Genomic DNA, 23,964 nt, shown 5'->3' on the forward strand with positions numbered 1-23,964 from the left:
AAAGATGTTTTTTCTCAGGTAGATGGCAAATATTGTGGTGTGATAGGGAAGAAAGAGGTAACTGGGAGCATATGATTTGGGTGTGTAATGAGTTGGCAGACTTCAAAAATTCCTTACAGAGTACTCTTATCAGAAACATTGGGTGAGTAAATGGGTGTAATTAAGGAAATTATTTTTTTTTTTAGCTGGGATATAAGGTCTGAATTGCCCAGACATATTAAGGTGTTACTAAGTTTGATTCTAGTGACTGCCAAAAACAGTTACTAGAAAATGGAAATCAAAGTCTAAACCAACTGTATTTGAAGTACTGAATATTGTAATAGAGCTAAAAGAACCGGAAGTGGGATCTTTAGGAAAAAGTTTGGAGCAAATTACAGAAAAAAAATTAACTTGTGGGAACAAGACATGCAGTATAATGTTTTAGAGAAGGAGTGAGATTTAAAGCAAGGCAAGCATTGTGCAGTTTATGTAGTATTGGATTGATGATAGTTATTAAAACAAAATATGTGCTGTATAATGTTTGTAACTAGGAACATGTTAATATGGTTTGTTTTCTTTTATTTAAATGTATGTTTGCCTGTGTCTGAAATGATAATTCAGTAAAGGTGGTAAAAATGTGTGAATCACATTTCTCTAACTGCTGGAAATTGTCTACATCCTCCCCTCTACAAGGGTGATAGTTATACAGAGCTAGGTTAGTTTTATCCTGTTGCTGTACATTCACCATTTTCTAAGAACCTGGAAAAATGCATTCATGCTCAACTTCTCCAGTTTCTTCCATCCATTAGCCTCACGTCTTCATCCCAACATGGTTTCTAGCCCTCACATAGCTGAGACCTGCACCCTGCAGTCCTGTCAATCATATACACCATCCATCCACCATGACAGGAACAGTAAATTAGTTTCTGCTGTCTTCTTAGAAGTAATACATTTAGTAAAGTCTCTCAACATGGTCTTCTCCAAAAACCTCTTACATCTAAGCCTTTCTTCCTTCTCCTGTTTCACGTGGTTTAACTCCTGTCTCTGTAAATGGTTAAATGACAACAAGTCATATCCACCTCACCTCATTCCCGATACAAGTCTTGATTCTAGGTTTCCTTATATTTAATATTTTCATCAACATCCTGCATTCACACACTTGTAACCCCTCCTAAATTCAATATGCAGATGACCCTATCATTATATCCACTACCAGCAGAATACTTGAACTGCTAATGATCACCCAAAAATTGTTCTCATCATTTGAAACCTGGCTCAAAGATTTCAGTCTAGCTATTAATTCTAAAAAAAATATCTTAGACACCCCCAAAACAAACCAAAATAACAAAGCTGATTTTTGCTTAACATCCTGTGATGGTGCAACCACAGAATCCATCTCACACACGAAACTACTTCGTTTTAGTTGCCAAAAACTTAAAGTCTGATATCCACATTCAAAAAGTGACTAAAAAAATCAGTAACTGGGCATGTTTTACAGAATAAAACCCTTTTTCACTGACACCATCAGAAAATGTGCAGCATCTGCCTTTCTTCCACCCTCTTTACTTCATGCAGTTCCTGCTTTCCCAACCTGTAATCTACACAACTAGCTAAATGTGAACAAACTTTCAATAAAATTGCTAAATTTGCCACCAATTATCTAATCGAAACACAGTAGGGAATTCCAATCCAACAGCTTCACTGGCTTGAATAACCTAACTTCCTAAAACTTGATCAACTGAGACTAGTCCACAAAATCCTACATACCTCTGGAAAATGCACCTCTCTAGCTGCCCATGTGACATGCTGCTCTCCTTGCACACTTCATTCCTCAGAGAAACTTCTACCATCTGTCACACGTAACAACTCACAGGGCAATGCTCTGTACTTCTGCTATGTCTAAAAACACTGGAAATCCTTCCTTTTAACTCTTCTATCATACATACCAGAGACCTCCGTCTCCACCACAAAATCAACACCACCTGCTAGCATAACCGATTCATAATCCAAAGCATTCTTTGTCTTTGAAATAAACTCCCTTTACACATTAAACAAAGTAATACCCTATCTACATTAAAATTTGATGACAGTAAATTCATACGTGGGCTATGTGGAAATGATCGTTCTGCTAGGGGTAAACAATACAGTACCAAAGGGTGTTGCATCTAGGCTTCTTGATGGCTCTCTGGCCCATAAACTTAGAATGAACCAATAAACCTTAGCAGAATGCCCTCTAGCCACTCCTCTCAGATACTCAATGTATTTGTCATGACCGAAGAATGTACAAAGTGTTAGTCATAATCTTATACGGACTGTTTTATAACTGAGGAATAAGGTCTGACTTGCATGAAAGAAACAAAAAGATCTGATTGTGATGATTTATTTAATGAAAATATAATTTTAGCTATATGTGAACATTCATGGTGTGGATGACAGGCACTTCGTAATCTAATACTGAGGAAAACAGACTGGTGGCTGAATGGATTAAATGACAGATAATAGCAAAAGTAGTTTAGGTATAAAAGAAGACTAATTTTGAGGAAAAAAAAAATTAATTGAAAGACTGTGAGGGATTGTTTACACGTGGAGCTCAGAAATGAAATCCATCTTAGCAAATGCCTAACAGAAAACGAATTCAAAGAGAGGGAAGTCTGGTCTGCAAATGCACTTCAGTTGACTCTTTCAAGAAAATTAGACTCCAGAGTACACAAAGCCATCTGACCAGAGGTCTCAGATGCAGAATTCCTTTTATAAATTGCCTCATTCTACTTCCCAGAAACTGCACAGCTAGAAAATAACTTGATATACTTTAGTTATGATCACTCTAGCCTGAAAATGTAAAGATGAAGCCAACAGCCCAAAATGTGTCAACTTAGCAAATGCTTAAGATTATTAGTATGAGACCTCAGAGAGAAATATTTCTGTTCTGACTCTTATGATTTACTAATGTAAGGCTTTTTATTATATTTTATTTTAAGGAACACTTTATTTAGGAGAAAGGAAATTTGTTGTTTTATGTATCATTCAAATGAAAAATCTGGCTGTGCTGTTGGGAAAGATCCAGTCTGAACAAAATCAGCATAGGATGCATATGTGACAAATATAAAAGTAATGGTTAAGACAGACTTTTTTTTTCTTTTCCCCAAAGGTTTCTGAATAAGAAAAAATGAAAGAAGTACATAATTCAGGCGCTATTCCCAGATGAAACACAATGCATCTTATCTGTTGGATAAAATGGTACATACAAGAAAGAGGAACTTTTCTGTTAGGTGTAGCCCAGTACTGCAGTAACACTTACTTCTGGATGACCACACATCAAAAGGATAACCACACATCAAAAGGATATCACAGCCTGACCCCAAGGTATAAAGGGGTGAAACCCTGACTGTAGCCCGGGTGACCCTTGTTCAAATTGCAGCATGGCTGTTTTGAGGGGTTGGGTTAGGGAGTATGGGCTTGAGTGACTGATGCCAGCTCACCCATGGGGGGGGACACTGATCCACTACACTGGCAGTGCCAACTGGTGAGTAGGAAATCACCCATGGAAAAGACAGGGCCAGATGCCACTGGTAATTGTGCATGCATATCTATTATCTAAGGGATGTAGATGTGCTTGGGAGCATGGACATTTCTCTCCCCTAGCCAGGCAGACAGTAGAAGTTAGCAAACCACTTATTGGAAGAGAATGGTGAGCCCCTCCAAAGGTTATGACTGTGTGTCCGCTCCCTATCACCTGATTGTCACCTCAGTTGGAAATGGATGGTCCAGTCGAACTACCTGGGCAGGAGTTAATGGGCTGCATGGCTTTTGCTTAACCAGGGATGCTGCTCCCATCCCTGTAAAATGTTTGGCTGATTGCAGCTTAGGGAGCCATCAGGGAACAGCCCTGAAGAGGTAGGGGAAGAGTGCTGTATGTCTGTGTGTATGTCTGTCTGTGTAGACAGATGGATCAATAATATGGAAATGGGTGTCAAGACACTCTGTCAAATGGCAATTTGATCAGCAGTTGCTCGGGTTAGTAAATGTATCAAATGAAGTCTATTGAGTGTGTTTTATGTCAAAAGTATGTAAGGGGAGAGATTTTGTGGTGTGTGTGTGTGTGTGTGTGTGTGTGTGTGTGTGTGTGTGTGTGTGTGTGTGTGTGTGTGTGTGTGTGTGTGTGTGTGTGTGTGTGTGTGTGTGATGTGAACGGCTATTCATTTTTAACTTTTGAGTGAGGGTAAAATAACTTGCTCATAATACATTGTGAGATCATATCTGATAGGATTAATTCTCCCTTTTTTCTCATGTGAGATCACACACAATTCCATCTGCATAGAATGGAAGTAGTGCAAAGAACCTTTAAGTACTGTATGAGAATGCTCAATAAAACTGGGGTAGTCATAAAGGTTAACATGAAGCAACACATTTATGGGGATAGATTTAGTGGTGAGTGTGAGTGAGTGAGTTTGTCAACCGCAATATGTTTCATACAGTGTTGATGAATGTAGTTGAGACTTATGTAGTGGCACTGTTAGGAAAAGGGATTTTCATAAGTTGATGGTTAGGGTTAGAGCCAGCACTCATAAATATTGAAGTAGACTTGACCAACTTATTAATGCATGCTAACTATAACCATGATCCTGCACATAACCCTAACCCTCCAACTAACGTATGAAAGCCCCTTTGCCTAACAGTACCACTGTTCTGATAAGTTAGGGTTAATGATAATAAAATGAATATTTTTGTTTTCCTTTTTCAAACATGTTAAATTTGATTTTTTTTTGAGCAGTTTGATTTGTCGATTATTTTGTAGTTTGATTGTTTACCCTATGATCATATAAATACTGAATTTCTTGTAAACTGAAGTTAAAGCTGATGAAACTCAGTTAAGGGTGAAAATGCTCATCTGTTTATTATCTTTTGTCTTCAATAAAAGAAGTATCACTTTCTAAACAAATTATAAATGCTTGATTACTTTGAAGTCTCAACAAAGCTTGTCTACAGTTCGTGGTTCTTTTTTCCTGATTCTAATGAGTCTCAGCCAGCAGCTTCATTGGTCATGAAGTAGCAGTTTTCCCTGTGTTTTTTTTTACAGTTGTGTACACACACACATATATATATATATATATATATATATATATATATATAAATAAATATGTATATATATATATATATATATATATATATATATATATATATATATATATATATATATATATATATATATATATATATATATATACACACACACACACACACTCACACACACACACACACACACACACACACACACACACACATTTGTGTACATATGCTCCATGTTTTATGATCTCTGAATGTTCGCGTGGTTTATTCACCCTTGCAGTAGCCAGTGCAGAAGTAAAAAACATAAATAAAATAAAAGTTATGTAATGCAAAAAAAGTAGTGGCTGATCTCAAAAAGATATGTGAGGTTCATCTGGAAAAAAATGAATTCTTATCTTATGTCACTTCTTTTTCAGTCATCACATCCATAAAACTAATATTGCTTACGAGGTTGCATATCTCTGACTGCATGGTAGCTACTTTGATTTTCATGATTGAACTGGTATGTCTGTAATGTGAGACATCACCAGAATATATGCCTTTAATAACATGTGAGTGCACTTAAAACGGATACCTAGTTTACTTCATGTTTTTGATGGAGGTACGTTTGAGAAAGAAAACATCTTATAAAGAGTACATTTTTTTTTGTCTCTCCACTTTCAGAATGCAGATGAGTGTAATGGTATTATAAGGGAATTGCAGGACCAACAGAACTCCCTCAGTAAAGCACTGAGTGAAAAACAACAACAGTGTTCAGCGCAGCGTGCTGTATCAGACCAGTTAGATGTTGACCTGGAAAAACTGCAGGAGAACAAGCAAAGGGTGAGTAGACCTTGTCCTGGAAACATTCTTTGCTTGCTTATGCCTCTGTAATTTTACTGCCTGCCACCTTATGTTCCTTGACTCCATACTTTAACCATCCATACATCTAATGCATTTATTGCATTGCATCTAATTCCATTGTGGAGCCTTCACCTGTATCCCTCAGCCTTTACTACACTTATGTAGACATTGTTTTACAAATGTGGAAAAAAGAATGAAACATTCGCTTCTTCAGTACGTTTTTGACAGATGATCCATAATATTGTTGAAGATTATGTCACATAAACTCTTATAATCATAGAAAATGGAAATGTGTTTCAATACTAATCTATATTAATAAAATATTTTTTGCTATGACACTTGGAGGATGGACCTGAAATTCCGTGACAAAACATTTTCCTCATATTATTGGTGAACATGCTCTTCTTCACGTGAAACTTAAAATTATGTATTGTGTGTGTGTGGGGATGAGGGGAGACTTGTAATAACCCGAATCTTTGAAGTTGACAGTAGATATATCTGTTGTAGAATAGGCAAGCGATAAATGCACGAACCTGGAGAAGGTGGGAACTCCATAACATCATTATCAACCCCCTTTTATCCATTTTTTTACATGAGGCCATTGTATCGTGTTAACTGTCACAATCTCTCTTGATTCAGTGCTACATTCCTGCCTTATTCTACACTACTGCCTCACTGTTACAAATCTTCTCTCAGACAGTCTGTCAACCTCTTTGCTGGACATTCTCTTTTCCTCTTACCACCTACATGTCAGTCCCAAATCTTCTTCACCAGATTGTCGTCTGCTTTTCTACATGTGCCGAACCACTGTAATGTGTTCTCTTTCATCTTTTCTGCAATTGGAACTACTTTGGCTTTTGCTGCTATGTCCTTTTTTCTTTGTCCTACACTCCTTCTTTCCTTTGATGACTTCCTGGATTTCTGCATTCCACCACCAGCTTTCTTTATGTACTTTATTTCCATAACTGGAACTGCCACATATCTCTTCTGTAGTTCTCACACATGTTGTTTTGAGTCATTGCCATTCTTCTTCAACACCACCTATTTTCTCCTCTTCTTGGGGTGCTCGAACCCTCAGTAATTCGTTGAACTGTTATATTTTCTCTCTAATCAACTTCCAGGTCTTCAGCCTTGTCTCTTTTGACCTTAGAGCCTTCTCAGAACACTGCTTGCAGCTGATTGTGGCAACCAGTGGTTTATGCTGTGGACCGACTGTTTCACTGGGGATAACTTTGCAATCATTGATTCTACACAAGTACCCTTTCCTTACTAGGAGGAAGTCTACCTGAGTTGCATGTTGGCCCCTCTTGTATGTGATCTTGTGACTGTCTGTCTTTCTGAACCATGTGTTGGCTACTATCAAGCCATTTGCAAGACAGAAGTCTAGAATGGCTTCTCCTTTTTTATTCCTGTTGCCCCACCCATGTGGACCCAGGCAGTCCTCATATCCTTTTCTGTCTGTCTGTCCAGATATGTGCATTCAAGTCGCCATTTATCAACACTAATTCATTCTCTCCTGCTTTATCTTGTAGGTCCTGCAACTGCTGCCTGACTGCACTCTTTTCCTCACTATCACAACTCTGCTGTGGGGCATAGGCTGACATTATGAATACTGTCCTATCATTACACTGGAGTCTGATTACTATGAGTCTGTCACTAATTCTGATGACATCCTCACTGCCTTCTGAAACCTCTTTCTCAACATAATTCCATATGGCATGTGACAGGTCCCTACTCCAGCCCAGCAATCAAGGAGACTCAATCCTCACCACTGACTCCGGTGAGGGACAGTCACTAAGAGCAAAGACAGATTCACACAGCATTTTCAGATGTAGCTCCCTGCACCAAGAACAGTTTCCCTTAAAAGTACACAGAGAGGATGCCCCAGACCTGGGGCTGGACTCTATTTTTCTCTCCAGACCCACACAAATCTCCCTGCTGACCACTTTGGAGCTCTTTGCCTCTGTTTTCAGTAGCTGACACACATTTGGATATTTGAGTTTTACACACACCTGGGAAAAGCTGACACAGATTTACTAGCTGTGCCTTTTTCTGCCCAGACTCTGAGGTAATCACGCTTCCACTAGTCAGTTACCCTAAGGCTCTTACAAAGGATACCCCGTTATACTCTGTAAAATTAATACTAACACAAATGGTACAGTGCAAACAAAGCAGCAAGGCTTTCAGGAGCAGGCACAGTGTCACTAAAACAAGCATAAGTACTCTCAAGATGTTAAAAATATTCTCTAAAGAACCAGCTACAATGAAAGGTATTAAAATATTTAAAGATAAATAAAATGGAAAACACGAGAGAACTGAATACAGTAAACAACAGTTTCAACCACAGAGATATAAAAAATAATACAGTTGGCTAGTTTCTCACAGATGCAGAAAACAGTACTAAACTATTCTCACTAAATATCCCTGACTAACTAAAGAATTACCATGCACTGACTGCTTACTAAAGCGAGACAAGCTGATGTGTGCTTGAGTGTCTTACCACAGCAAAAGCCAAATGATGCCTCTTGTCTGTCTGAAGTCTTTCCTGTCACATTCCAAAGAAACCAGATGCTGACTAGAGGATGACATCACTTCCGGTCATGTGACTCTGGCACAATACACACACAGAGCTTTGCTAAGATATGTGGCAGCATCTGAACGCTATAACACAATTTAAAACTTTCCACACTTCCAGGGTTCTCTGATAAACTTACACATTTGATCAGTTACAACAATACAACCTAATATACAGTGGATATAAAAAGTGTACACACCCTGTTAAAATGCCAAGTTTTGTGATATAAAAAGATGAGACCACAATGAATCATTTCAAAACTTTTCACACCTTTAATGTGACCTATAACTTGTACAATTCAGTTGAAAAACAAACAAATCTGTTAGGGGAAAAAATATAAAAAATAAAAAGTGTACAATAAGCTGGTTGCATAAGTTTGCACACCCTTAAACTAATATTTTGTTGAAGCACCTTTTGATTTAATTACGACATTCTGTCTTCTTGGGTACACACCTGCCATCAATTAAAGAGATTCTGATTAACCCTAAATAAAGTTCAACTGTCCTAGTAGGATTTTCTTTACATTTACTCAGTTGCCTGCTACACCAAAAGCCATGGTTCGCAGAGAGCTTACAAAGCATCAAATGGATCTCATTGTTGAAAGGTATCAGTCAGGAGAAGGTACAAAAAAATTTCCACAGCATTGGATATACCATGGAACACAGTGAAGACAGTCATCAAATAGTGGAGAAATTATGGGACAACAGTGACATTGCAAATAACAGGACCTCCATCCAAAACTGATGAAAAGACAAGATGAAAACTGGTCAGGGAGGCTGCCAAGAGAGCTACAGCAACTCTGAGGGAGCTGCAGAAATTTCTGGCAAGTACTGATTGTGTACTACATGTAACAACAATCTCCCGTATTTTCCATATGTCTGGACTATGGGGTAGGGTTGCAAGATTAAAGCCTTTTCTTACACAGAAAAACATACAGGCATGGCTAAAATTTGCAAAACAATACATCAAGTCTCACAAAAGCATGTGGGAAAATGTGTTATGGTCTGATGAGATCAAGGCTGAACATTTTGGCCACAATTCCAAAAGGTACATTTGCTGCAAAAACAACACTTTGCATCACCAAAAGAACACCATCCCCACGGTGAAGCATGGTGGTGGCAGTATCATGCTTTGAGGTTGCTTTTCTTCAGCTGGAACTGGGGCTTTAGTCAAGGTGGCGGGAATTATGAACACTTCCAAATACCAGTCACTTTTGGCCCAAAACCTTCAGGTGTCTGCTAGAAAGATGAAGATGAAGAGGTATTTCACCTTCCAACATGACAATGACCCCAAGCATGCATCCAAATCAACAAAAGAATGGCTTCACCAGAAGAAAATTAAAGTTTTGGAATGGCCCAGCCAGAGCCCCCACCTAAATCCAATAGAAAATCTGTGGGGTGACCTAAAGAGGGCTGTGCACAAGAGATACCCATGCAATCTGACAGATTTGGAAAGCTTCTGCAAGGAAGAGTGGGCAAATATTGCCAAGTCAAGATGTGCCATGCTGATAGACTCCTACCCAAGAAGACTGAATGCTGTAATTAAATCAAAAGGTGCTTAAACAAAGTATTAGTTTAAGGATTTTCACACGTATACAACCAGCTTATTGTACATTTTTTATTTTTTATATTTTCCCTAACAGATTTGTTTGTTTTTCAACTGAATTGTACATGTTATAGGTCACATTAAAGGTGGGAAAAGTTTTGAAATGATTTATTGTGGTCTCATTTTTATAGCATGGAAACCTGGCATTTTAACAGGGCTGTGTACACTTTATATCCAGTGTACATGCGTACAGTCTTTCTGTCTAGCAGGATCTACTATTGATGCATTTTTAACACAAGTAACTTTACATATATATTTTTAACTCATACATCTGTACAAATCAGTGTGATAGTCAAATAACATAAAATTATTTACAAAACTCCAGCTAGCTATGCTAGCATATGTACATGTGCTGCCCTATTGTCCCTGGCACAGATGGCACTACCTCATAACATCACATCTCTCCTCCCACATTGAAAACTCAAGGTAGTTTTTCAACTCAACCTGGAAAAACGTTGCTTGAGAGAAATGGGCCTGTCTGGGAACACATTAACCAATACCCTGTCTTGAGACCCCATCTGCATTGGTATTGCTGACCTCACTACAGTGCTGCACTGTCATGTCATATGCATGCAACCCTAGGCTCCACCTTAAAAACTTGGCATTGTGCTGGCTGGCATGATGTAGCCGTGTTAAGGGATTTTGGTCTGTAATCACAGTGAATTTCCTTCCATATGGATAGGGCTGAAGTTTCTGTAGTGCCTATACTATGGCTAGACATTCTTTTTGTACATCTGCATAACATTCCTCCCTGGGTTGTAGTCTACGGCTGTGATATACAACTGGGTGTTCTTCTACTTCTGAGGAAACCTGGCTGAGTACACCCCCACCCCATGATCTGAAGCATCCACCTGCACAACAAATTATTTGCTGTAGTCTGGACTGGCTAATGAAGGGGAGGCCACAACAAGGCCCCTTTAAGCTTTTGGAAGGCCTGCCACCCACTGCAAATACTCAGCACCAGGGCCTGCCTATCATGGTAAGGCTTCACTATGTTAACTTGGTACAATTTGTGCCCCTGACTCCTGGCTAGCAGGTTTACACTGTAATTAACATCACTGACCTTCCTTACCACTTCAGAGGGTTCATCCCAAGCTGTCTGCAGCTTACTGTGTCTGACAGGAATGAGCACCATAACCTGCTGTCCCACAGCATATTCTCAAGCTCGAACATTCATGTCATACTAGAACTTTTTCTGCTGTTAGGCTCCTGTCAGGTTCTCATGGGCCAAGCCTATGAGCTCCCTATGCCTTGGCCTGAAGTTTAGGATATATGCCACAGCAGACTCCTTTTGGGATTCACACTCATCCTTCCACTCATCACGAATCATATCTAAAGGCCCCCTCCCCCTTTGCCTATACAGCAGCTGAAGGGGTAAAAAAAGCCTGTGGATTCCTGGGATACCTCTCTGTAAGCAAACAGCAGATGGGGCAAATATTATGTCTCTTAAACTGGTCTGCAAATGCCCATAGCATGGTCTTTAGTGTAGAGTTTAACCTCTCCAAAAGACCATTGGGGATTTTTAGGTGCTTCACTCTACAGCGCTTCCACAGACAAGCCAGCAGGTCTGACATGAAATTGGCACCTCTGAAAGTCAGTGTTTTTCTTGGGAAACCTACCTTGTTGAAAATCTCTAACAAACTATTTGCCACCTTCGCTGCCTCGATGGAGGGCAGAGCCACCACCTCAGGGTATCTAGTAGCATAATCTACTGCCACCAGGATATAATTTTTCCCCGTGGAACTTGGAGCACTCGGAGACCTCACAGTATCCATAGCTACCATCTAAAATGGCTCTTCAATCACAGGCAAAGGCATCAAATGAACTTTGACCTTGTTTCCTGCCTTGCCTACCTTTTGGCACTGCTCACAGGTCCTTGCAATACCCACTTACATCCCTTGCAGTCCCAGGCCAATAAAAGTTCTGCATAATATGTCTCTTTGATAAGCGTTATGCCCATATGACCTGCAAAAGGAATGTCATGGGCTATGGCTGGAAGTGCCAGATAGTAGGCTCTGGGCACTGCCCACTGCTGTACTACCTAACCCTCTAGCCCTCCCTCAGGGGTCCACTCTATACAGTAAACCTTTGTTCCAGTATACGGTCTCCCCTTTTTCTTGAGAATCAGGTGCCTCTTTAGCTACCTTCCTCAAGCCTCATAATGTAGGGCCCAAAACTGAGCCTATCTCAGTTCTATCTTTGTGACCATGGACAGCTCCCTTTTCACTGGAAGTCTGGTCTTTTCTGACACCAGTGCCTCACTGTCAGCCTGGATGCTACCACTCACCTCTGCCCTTGCAAGTCACCCTGTCCACGGGAACATCAGTACCTACCACCATCTGTGGCTCACTTTCAGGCTTCCTGCTACAGGGTAGCTCCCTCTCTGAAGTAGCCTCCTCACCAGCCCACCAAACCCAGCTTCAGATGTGGGGTCTATCTGGGTCTCCCCCAGACTACCTGACCCACATGCCTGTCTCCAAGCCTGATTGCAAGTAACTGCATGCACACAAGGTACGGCATTATCAGAATCATTCCCTATTAAGACATCTGCAGGGATATCCTCCAACACACCTAGCTGCTTGCTTCCTTTTCCACCCTCCCAGTCAAGGGGAACCCTGGCCAAAGGTATTTGGAATGGGATTCCTCCTAAAGCTGTGACTGGTGTGGACTGCCCACGCAAGTACTGCTCCTGTTTAACCACTGCAGGCTTCACAATGGTTATGTCAGAGTCTGTGTCTCTCTTAGCAGTGGCCTGTCTTCCATCCACTAAGATAGGATACAAACTTCAGTGATAATTTAGTACCCCTGTTGTCTCCAGACAACTTACCACTGGCATGCTGTATTCACACTTGCTGGCTCCCTTTACCTTTTGTTCCCCACCTTGCCTCAGTGGACATTTGTATGCTACATGGCCTTTCTGGTTACATTTAAAACATCTAACCCTTGGTCCTGGCCGTGTACCTGAAGTAGTGGCTTCTCTGTTACTGGTGAACTCTGTTGGGGTGGTTTAGGCTGCCCACCACGGGTTCCCTTATATCCATTTGCAGCACTGGATATCCCCTTCTTGTTCAGTGGTGCCCTGCTTGCTAAGTAAAGATCCCCTTTTCTCCCCAGTTCATCTGCAGAGTTACACTCCTGGTCTGTCAACCAGATTCTCATATCCTCAGGCAAAGTGCTAAGGGCTTGTTCCCTCACCAAAAGGTCTGCCAGCTTTTCAAAAGTAGTGACCTGACACCCACTCACCCACCTATGAAAATAAGTGCTTAACTCAGCAATATAAATACATATACATTCATCTGCTTTGCGTCTATGCTCATGAAACTTTTTTCTTTAAGCTTCAGGTGTTAACTTAAATTATTCTAGTAAACATTACTTTACTTTATCAGTTTAAACAGTCAGTATCAGACAGTTTAGAAACATCAATTACAGCTTTACCATGGAGTAAGGGGGTTAGGAACCATACTCAGAGCCCTTAATCAGCATTATACTGTTTACATACTCTTTCAAATGCATGAATAAAACTATTAAAATCATCACCACCTGTAAACTTTATTAGAAATTTACTAACCTTTATTGCTTGTGAGGTTCAGTTATTCCATTCACTATTACCTCCACGACCCTGCCAAAGAGTCAGCATCTCCTTCTCATGTTGGCGCTGTTTCTCCTTTTCTTCAGCCTCCAAACACAGCAGTCTGTTACTCTCTTTGACCGCCAAACAGCCTTTTTGCTAATTCTAACTCCATCTGTTTTTGCTTTTTCTTCAGCCTCCAAATGACACAGTCTCTATGCTGATTCTGCTACCAAACATTTGGCCTCCAGTTCAAGTCTGTGTAACTCCAAATGGATTTTTAAGTCCTCTGAGGAAGAGGTGAACTGTCCTGTTTCTGATTACTGTACATCCTCATCACCAGACTGATTGTCTTCTGGGTTATTAGTCCATGCTGTAGCTATGACTAAGGCTGAAATCATTTCCTTTTTGGTCAGGTAGGCATACACCAGTCCTTTGTCTTCACACACCTTGGCCAACTGGTTCTTTGTCAGCTTGCTATAATCCTTTGCTGACATATTTGCCTGCTTTCCCTGACTAAACTATTCTAACAAAAATAACTAAAACTGTTGTGAAAATTAAACTCTGTATGCTTACTTTGTGGCTGCTGAGAGTACACACTCCTTCAGTGACAACTGCCCACTGGCTACTGAGGATCAATTAATATCCCATGAAGCTGTCTCCAATATGTGACGGATTTTTACTCTGGGCCAGCAATCAAGGAGACTCAAACCTCACCACTGATTCTGGTGAGGGATGGTCACTAAGAGAAAAGATGGATTTACACAGTATTTTCAGATGCAGCTCCCTGCACCAAGCACAGTTTCCCTTGAGAGCACATAAGGAGCACATTCCAGACTGGAGGCTGGACTCTCTTTCTCTGTCCAGAACCTTCCACTGTCCTGGAGAAGATTCCTGATGATGCTTCTTCTCTTCCTATGATTTCCCATCTGACTCCTGAGTTTGAGTCATCTTCACCACTGACAGAATGTTAGTCATACATTAATGGGTTATCTGTCAGCTTAGTTAATAGAAGAGACACAGTCACGGATATTAGGGTTGCCACCTTTCGTTGTGGCTAAAACCAGAGTAAAGCCACACCCCTCACGTCACCAGTAACCCCGTCCACCCCACCCCTCTCCCACCCACATACCACACATTTTTTGTGACCTCACGATGACATCACATGGTGGGAAATGCCTTCTTTTTCCCTTCCTGCTGCCTGATTTAGGCTGATTTACTATGCTTTTCTGTAACAAAGCATAGTAAATCAGCCAATTTACAAACTCTGATAGTCTGGTTCCTTTTTGAAGCAGAATAACGGAGTTTGTACAGTGTTTTCCGGACTACCAGATAATCAGTTTGATTTGCGGATAGTTAAAAAAAAATGGAGGGTTGGCAGCCCTAACAGATATCCTATTTGGTAGAAAGCCATAATCCTTTCGTAACTGGAACCCAGGAAAAATGGGGCAATGAAACAGAAAGAAATGGTTCTCTACAGGAAACTGTTATTTCAGCAGCAGAGAATATGTTTTTCTTTCTAATTTTCTGAAAGAACATCCAGTGCTGAATCTGTATTAATACAGACATTAATAATTAATATGTCAGGTTGAAGTGTGCAGGCTTTAGGAAATAAGAGAGAGAGAGGTGCTTCTTCACTCAACCTTTAATCAGAAGTGATGAATCTCATCTTATCATGATTCACATCCCATATTACTTGCAACTTTTAAAGATCCAAAAAGAAAGTAGCTAGACCAAAGTGCTACACGTTCTTGAGACGCCTATGAATCCTCACAACTGGTACCGCAACAATATGAGATAAAAGTCCAATAGTTGCTGTAAAATGTTTAATAAAATGTCAAAACACACAAATGATACAACTCCAATTCAGTTAAGCGCTTTCACCCGCACATATACGGGCTTCATCAGAACTGAAGAATAATACTAAAACATTCACTATTTTAAAACTTTTTGGCGCCAAAATACAAAGATGTCATTTAAAGGTACATACACATACCTAACAAAAATTCTAGTATTACAGATATAACGTGCACAACGTATATAATTAATTAAAACTTGAATTCTCTTACAGTAATCAACTGTGCATTTTGAGCAGTGGTTTAATAGAAATAAAATCATTTAATCCTGGGGGTGTAGTGGCATCTGTTAATATCTGCCACCACATTTCTTTATACAACAAAGATGTCTTGAAATCTCCACCCCTAGGATTTAATTTAATGCTGTCTATTATAGCAAATTTAAAGGTGTGGTTATCACCATTTTTTGTATATGTCTAAACAAAGCGTTTTTTTCATCCTTCTTCCTAATGCAATATAAATGATCGTAAATCCGTTTATTAAACTGCCTTTCGGTCTTACCTATATAGTAAGCCTTACAAGAACAGCAGTTAGCAATATACACTATACCCTTTGATTTACAGTTCCCTTGCTAAAATTTTATATAAGTCTTACTGATATTACTTAATTTTATACCTTCACCTTCATTAATAGAGTAGCATAGATTACACATACCACACTTCTTAGTATGTTTACTAGTGGGATTAGGAATAAATGGACCACTTTCTAAGTATTTTTTAATATTAGGCACCATTTTGTTAATGAATAACGGATGACTTCCTGCTATCTTCGTAACTTCTTCATCAGCTAAAATTATTCTCCAATTAGATGTCATAATATCTTTAATTTTGAATGAGTGAGGTCCGTATTCTATGACACAAGCTCTACTAAAATTTGTAGTTCGCTCCAATTGTTGATTGAAGTTACTACCTGTGTGTTCGTTGTTATTCACATTAAAGCCCAGTAATGGTACATACGTTTTGCCCCACTCCATCATCACTTATGTGTTTACTTTAGACAGCATTCGGGGATCATAACCTCTGTCAAGAAATAGGGACTTAATAAATTCTGTTTCATCCACCATATCAGTGTATAAAGAAGTCATTCTTATAGCTCTGATTAATTGTCCCTTAAATATATTCCTTAGCAGTTTTTTGGGGGTGATTACTAGAATATTCTAACTATTCAAACTAAGGGGTGAATTGCAGAAATTGACATCCCTGCTAACCAATTTAGGAATACAACAACTAGGTACAAGTCATATGGCACACAATGATTTTAATTTTAAATCAACTAAATTTTTACGGGAAGTACTTCCATCCTTAGGCGCAGTAAGTAAAATTGGTGAAGATCGTAAGCACGGAGAGGAGCGTGCCAGTTCTACCAATAGCAACGAGGGTTTCACTTTGCCAGTACCAGGAACACCCAAAATACCAAATGGACAAGGCAATAAATGTGGAGGTATTCATCTAATAGACTTACCAACGCATTTTTCACATAATTTACAATGTAACAGCAGTCGGATGGGTGTAATGGATTACACCTTTGATTTTTCTTTCGGTGATTCGGATGATGAAATTAAACGGATGGGTGCTAGACCTAAACGAGTCATGCCACAGAGAACTTATGTTCATACAGGGGTTTCCCAGCAGCGTGACAAAGGTACTCTGTCTGCGCAAGAATATTCTAATAACAACAAGAAACAGGACAAAAATGTTTTTTTAAAGAATTTTTTAGAGAGTAATTGTGGTTTTGAATCTGATAATCATCCTGAAATTTCAAATGCAGATAAGATACCCAAAGGAACTCTTAAGGATTTTATATGTACTTTGGGTAAGAAACTTAATAATATTAATAGTGTAAAACTTGATAATGCATATTTATTAAAATGTATCAAGTCTGGTATAGTACCCATGGGACTGAGATTTTTTAAGTACCCAATGGGTCTGGCTTTGAATGATGATATAAAAGCTGATTTCAATAGTTTTTTTGATCAGATTGGTATGCAATATATGGAGAAGTTGATTAAATATAACGATGAAAAACTGGTTAAAATGATGCATGAGGTAGAAAAATTAAATGACGTGATTGTAAAGGATATATTATTTGCACAGTGGGAAAATTTATATATTAAACAATTTAATATGGCTGAGGCCAATAGTATAAAAACACAAAGTAGGAAAAACAAAAAATTACAAAGGGACAAGGAACAATATAAAAAAGGTGTGGTATACAGTTGGGACAAAAAAAATTTTGATTTCTAATACAAAAACACTCAGGTAGACTTTGATAATATATATCATAAACAAGGTGATAGAGATTTAAATTTTCGGAACAACGGGCAACAATACCATCAGAGAGATTGGAAGTGGGGAGGGAACTGGAAGAAACACCAATATTACCAATCGGGCAAAACAACGAAAAATATGGAACACAACAACAATTGGTAAATTTAACATGGGATGTTCAGAGGGGTGAGCTAAATCCAAGTAGTAAGGATGAGCCCACCATTATAAGGAAAGGTGTTATTAACAGTTACAAGAATTTTAAAATATACAATTACACAGAACTCCCACTTAGTTTGACCCACTTCCAGTTATTTTCTAAGGGTATGAAATATGTACCAACAGTTAATTTTAAAATAGTAGATTGCCTTAGTGAATTTAAATTATACATTAGGAAATTAAATTTGGCAGTGATGTTTCGGAATTCGCATAGTACAGTTACAGAGCAACAATTCGTCAATACAGGCAAGGACACAAAATCACTAAAAAAATAAAAGCAATTTTGTGCCATTGATGAATCCCACCATTTCTATATATGACAAGGCAGTTACTAAACAGATATATAATTTACAGCATAAGATACATGACTCAAAAATGAAGTCTAATTTATCAGGGGATGAAACCAAATTATTGAACGATATGAGAAACAATAGAACTATTCGGGTAATGAAACCCGACAAAGGGGGTGGGATTGTGATTTACGATAGTATGGCATATGCTTCAAAAATTTTTGATTTATTACATTTTTCAGGAAACTATGAAACAGTTTCCTTAAATGAGATTAATGTAGCATATAAAAAAATTGACCTTCACATTGAGGAATTTTGGATAGACAATCGGATTACCAAGGACACTTATAATTACATCAGAGTTGAACATCCAGTAGTTGCTTCTTTGGTGGGTATTCCAAAAATTCACAAACAGATAGATGACCCACCTTTTCGTCCTATCGTATCTGGCAGTCGATCCAAAACTTTCCCATTAGGAGTAGCGGTAGATGTTTCTTTGAAACATATATATAACAAAATTCCACACCTTGTGAAAAATTCATGGGAATTCATGAAGAACTTTCCCATTAATTCTTACAAACAAGACATCTTGTTTGCTACCATTGATGTCACTGATTTATTTTCCTGTATACCGAAAAACGAAGGTTTAAATGCATTTGCAGACAGCATTAAGAAATATGCTGAAATTGATTGGGATCAAGCTTGTCTCCTTATAGATATGATGATATAGTTCTGGAGCACAATTATATTTTTTATGAGGGTGAGTATTTTAAACAGACCAGGGGGGTAGCAATGGGGGCGGCATGCACCTCCATATTTGCAAACCTGGTCATGTTGCAATGGGAGGAATCTACTATATGTCAGAGTACGTTCATGAAGGATATCAAGTATTATTCCCGATTTTTGGATGATATTTATATATTATGGGAGAGTACATTGAAAAATTTCCAAGAATTTATAACTTATATAAATTCTAGTAGTAGTTATTTGAAGTTCACCTCCAAAATTAGTTTCGAAGGTTTGGCATACTTAGACACGTGGATCTATAAAGATGGAAAAAATGTTCAGTCTAGAATATACAGGAAGAACACGTTTTCTAATAATTATTTAGAATATTCTAGTAATCACCCCCAAAAAACTGCTAAGGAATATATTTAAGAGACAATTATTCAGAGCTATAAGAATGACTTCTTTATACACTGATATGGTGGATGAAACAGAATTTATTAAATCCCTATTTCTTGACAGAGGTTATGATCCCCGAATGCTGTCTAAAGTAAATACACGGGTGATGATGGAGTGGGGCAAAAAGTATGTACCATTACTGGGCTTTAATGTGAATAATAACGAGCACACAGGTAGTAACTTCAATCAACAATTGGAGTGAACTACAAATTTTAGTAGAGCTTGTGTCATAGAATACGGACCTCACTCATTCAAAATTAAAGATATTATGACATCTAATTGGAGAATAATTTTAGCTGATGAAGAGGTTACGAAGATAGTAGGAAGTCATCCGTTATTTGTTAACAAAATGGGGCCTAATATTAAAAAATACTTAGAAAGTGGTCCATTTATTCCTAATCCCACTAGTAAACATACTAAGAAGTGTGGTATGTGTAATCTGTGCTACTCTATTAATGAAGGTGAAGGTATAAAATTAAGTAATATCAATAAGACTTATATAAAATTTAAGCAAGGGAACTGTAAATCAAAGGGTATAGTGTATATTGCTAACTGCTGTTCTTGTAAGGCTTACTATATAGGTAAGACCGAAAGGCAGTTTAATAAAGCATTCTGATCATTTATATTGCATTAGGAAGAAGGATGAAAAAAACGCTTTGTTTAGACATATACAAAAAAATGGTGATAACCACACCTTTAAATTTGCTATAATAGACAGCATTAAATTAAATCCTAGGGGTGGAGTTTTCAAGACATCTTTGTTGTATAAAGAAATGTGGTGGCAGATATTAACAGATGCCACTACACCCCCAGGATTAAATGATTTTATTTCTATTAAACCACTGCTCAAAATGCACAGCTGATTACTGTAAGAGAATTCAAGTTTTAATTAATTATATACGTTGTGCACGTTATATCAGTAATACTAGAATTTTTGTTAGGTATGTGTATGTACCTTTAAATGACATCTTTGTATTTTGGCGCCAAAAAGTTTTAAAATAGTGAATGTTTTAGTATTATTCTTCAGTTCTGATGAAGCTCGTATATATGCGGGTGAAAGCGTTTAACTGAATTGGAGTTGTATCGTTTGTGTGTTTTGACATTTTATTAAACATTTTACAGCAACTATTGGACTTTTAGCTCATATTGTTGTGGTACCAGTTGTGAGGATTCATAGTCATCTCAAGACCATGTAGCACTTTGGTCTAGCTACTTTCTTTTTGGTTCTGTTGTTGCTGCTATACCGAACTTCAGTCTGTTATACAACTTTTAAAGATCGCGCATGCAGCCTAAGGAACTTGTAGAGCACCGGGTTCCAGCATATCTATGAGGAGAAATGCCTGTATGTGTCTATGGGTTTTTGTGGAGCCGTTTGTCAATGCTTTGTTTGACAGCACATCCCTTTTTGGTCCCAAGGTCAAAGATACACTATCTAGTTGTGAATAAGAAGGTAAGACCCTTTCTGCCATGGGCATACATTTTATTGCCCCTCAGAGACCTTACCCAAGGGGTCAGAGAGGTTGAGTAAAATGCGGTTCAAGAAATCTCAGGGGTCTTACCAGGACACACATGGAGAGTTTTCCCTAAGAGGAAGAGGTGGGAATAATAAAGGAAGATGCCACCCTCGTGGCAGAGGAGGCCCGCAGAACCAAGTGTCTTGAGAATCTTTCTTCAGGAAACCCTTCCAGCACTCCTCAAAGGAGGCCTAACTGCCCACCTCTGGAGACAATCAGGGGTTGACTATCCCTGCACCGGAGAGCCTGGCAAAAAATAACCACCAATATGTGGCTGCAGAGTATAATATCCAAAGGTTACCAAATTCCCTTCTCTCATCACCCCCCCAACAAAAAAAATCCCAGACAATTCTACCCAGTCAAAGGGATCAAGCAGTCATTCAAATTCAAAAACTGCTAGGAAAAAAGAGTCATTCAAGGGGTCTCCCGAGACCACAGAGGATTTGAAACTTACTCAAGGTTCTTTTTACTTCCAAAGAAAACAAGGGACTAGAGACCAATTCTGGATCTCAGCAGGTTAAACAAGTCAGTTCGACGTTGCAAGTTCCGAATGGTCACAGTTCAGTCCATACTTCCTTTTCTGAAACAGAACGATTGGATGTGCTTTATGGATCTTCAGGATGCGTAGTACCATGTAAAAATGGACAAATGTTCCAGAAGACACCTACACTTCTGGCTGGGAGCCAGTCATTACCAGTTCAGAGAGCTGCCCTTTGGTCTCACTACCGCCCCCAGAGTGTTCACCAAATGCATGGCAGTGGCTGCGGCTCACCTGAGACGACAAGGATTTTGGGTGTTTCCTTATTTAGATGACTGGCTCATATCTGCCTGACAAAACATCTACTTATCTGTGCAAGAGATTCTGTTCTTCAAATCTGTACAGAACTAGATCTATCCATAAATTGCCAAAAATCACAGCTGGACCCTTCTCAAACACTGGATTTCATAGGAGCACTACTGGACACTACTCAGATGATTGCGAAACTTCTGCCCTCCAGAGTGTTGACAGTCAAGCGACAAACGCACAGATTAGTCTGAAACAAGAAGGAAGCTGCTCATCATGTTCTAAAGGCTTTAGGGTTAGTAGCTGCAGCTATAGTTTTAGTTCCATTAGCCAGATTTCACTTGTGAATACTTATGGCTTCTGGCTGCCCAATGGTCAATTATCCACCAACTGATGTCTCACCAAATTCTCATAACGGACACATGCAAAAGGATCCTTTCATGGTGGTTTCATTCAGCACAGTTGATACAAGCTTGACCCTTGTTCCACATCAGCCACAGGCCACGGTGACTACAGATGCTTCCCAGATGAGGTGGTGGGGGCATTATCTGGGGAAGACCATCCAAGGCACCTGTTCTGCAGATGAGGCCAATCTGCACATAAACATCCTGGAGATGAGGGCAGTACTTCTAGAGCTGCAGGCATTTCAGACTGCTCTTCCTCCAGGAACAGTAGCAATTCATTCAGACAACATGTCTGTGGTCTGGTACATAAGCAAGAAGGAACCAGATCATACACTCTGTGTCGAAAAGTGCTGAGAGTGTGGGAAAGGGTGATCTCATCCATCCTCTTTCTTATAGCAACAGACATTCCGGGAAAGTCCAACATGATAACAGATAAATTGAGCAGGTCCATTCTCATGCCTCACGAGTGATCTCGCAACCAGATAGTAGCAGAAGACATTTTCCACAGATGGAGCCAGCCTTGCTGCAACCTCTTTGCATCTCCACTAAAGAACAAATGCAGCAGCTACTTTGCCCTGATTCACCCACCAGAGGAATCCCTGAGGCATGCAGTCATACACAATTGGCCTATTGTATGCCTTTCCCCCATCCCTTTGATTCCCAAATTCCGTCAGAAAGCAGCAGGTTGAAGAGAACAGTAATCCTCATTGCCCGGTTTTGGCCTGGACAACCCTGGTTTCCCTTCCTCTGGCCTCATTTACAGATGGAATGCTGGATTCTGGAACCCATTCTGGACTTCTGTCACATCCAGCAGGAATTATTCATCCCAACTTTCACAACCTCAAACTGATGGCTTGATTCTTCCAGTCCCATTGATTGCCAGACAACCCATGCTCTGCTCACCGGTCCATCATATTTTGATGTCTTCCCATAAATCATCTACTCAGAAACTTTATAGGAGTAAATGGAAGAGCTGTAAAGGCAATAAACTTTATTTATTTATTTATGGCTCAACACTATAATGTGGATCCCTTCACAGCACCTATTCACTCTGTTCTAGAATTTTTAGCTCACCTTTTTAATAATGGAACAGGCGACTCTACAATTAAGGTACAATTAGCAGCTATCTCAGATTTTCACATTGGGAAAGATAACTTGTCTCTCATTTCCCACAAACTTTGCAAATCCTTCTTAAAAGGGACTATATCATTAAGGCCTCCTCACAAAGATCCTTCTCCTTCATGGGACCTAAACTTGATACTATGTCTTATTGTTCATTCCCCATTTGAATCTGCAGTGACTTGTGATATAAAGTTTCTATCTTGGTAAACTATCTAGTGTCCATTACATCTGCAAGACAAATATCAGAATTTCAGGCACTATCTTCCCAGTCCCTGTATCTGATTTTTCAAAAAAACAGAGTCTCTTTATGTAACAACACCTCTTTACTGCCCAGAGTTGTTTCACAAACAAATATTAATCAGGCCGTACATTTGCCTATTTCTTCCATAACTTCAGCAACAAAGGCAAATATGTTCTACATTTGTTGGATGTCCAAAGACAATTATGTTTCTATTTGCATAGGACTAAAGAGTTTCTGAAAGCATGTCAGTTGTTTATTGCCTTTGCAGACCCTAGGAAAAGCCTACCAGTATCCAAAGTTACCTTAGCAAAATGGCTTTCTGATTGCATTTATTTTATTTTCATCACAAAAGGTATAGATCCTTCCAAACCTATTCGAGCTCACTCAACCAGGGCCATGGCCACTTCTGCAGTTTTCCAGTCTAATGCCTCCATGGACAAGGTTTGTG

At 39.1% G+C, this 23,964-nt stretch overlaps 1 protein-coding gene across 1 annotated transcript in view; it reads left to right on the forward strand.

Annotated features, from left to right (window-relative positions):
- CCDC40 (coiled-coil domain containing 40) overlaps positions 1–23,964 on the forward strand; it is a 1,637,270-nt gene that overhangs the window by 1,529,042 nt on the left and 84,264 nt on the right. The window contains exon 18 of the mRNA XM_044068074.1: positions 5,710–5,868. Within this exon, the coding sequence (XP_043924009.1) occupies positions 5,710–5,868 (159 nt within the window). The remainder of the gene's footprint in view (positions 1–5,709; positions 5,869–23,964) is intronic.

This window comes from Protopterus annectens, chromosome 4.part0, assembly GCF_019279795.1.
Source record: "Protopterus annectens isolate FY-2018-M chromosome 4.part0, PAN1.0, whole genome shotgun sequence".
In the NCBI taxonomy this organism is placed as follows: Eukaryota; Metazoa; Chordata; order Ceratodontiformes; family Protopteridae; genus Protopterus; species Protopterus annectens.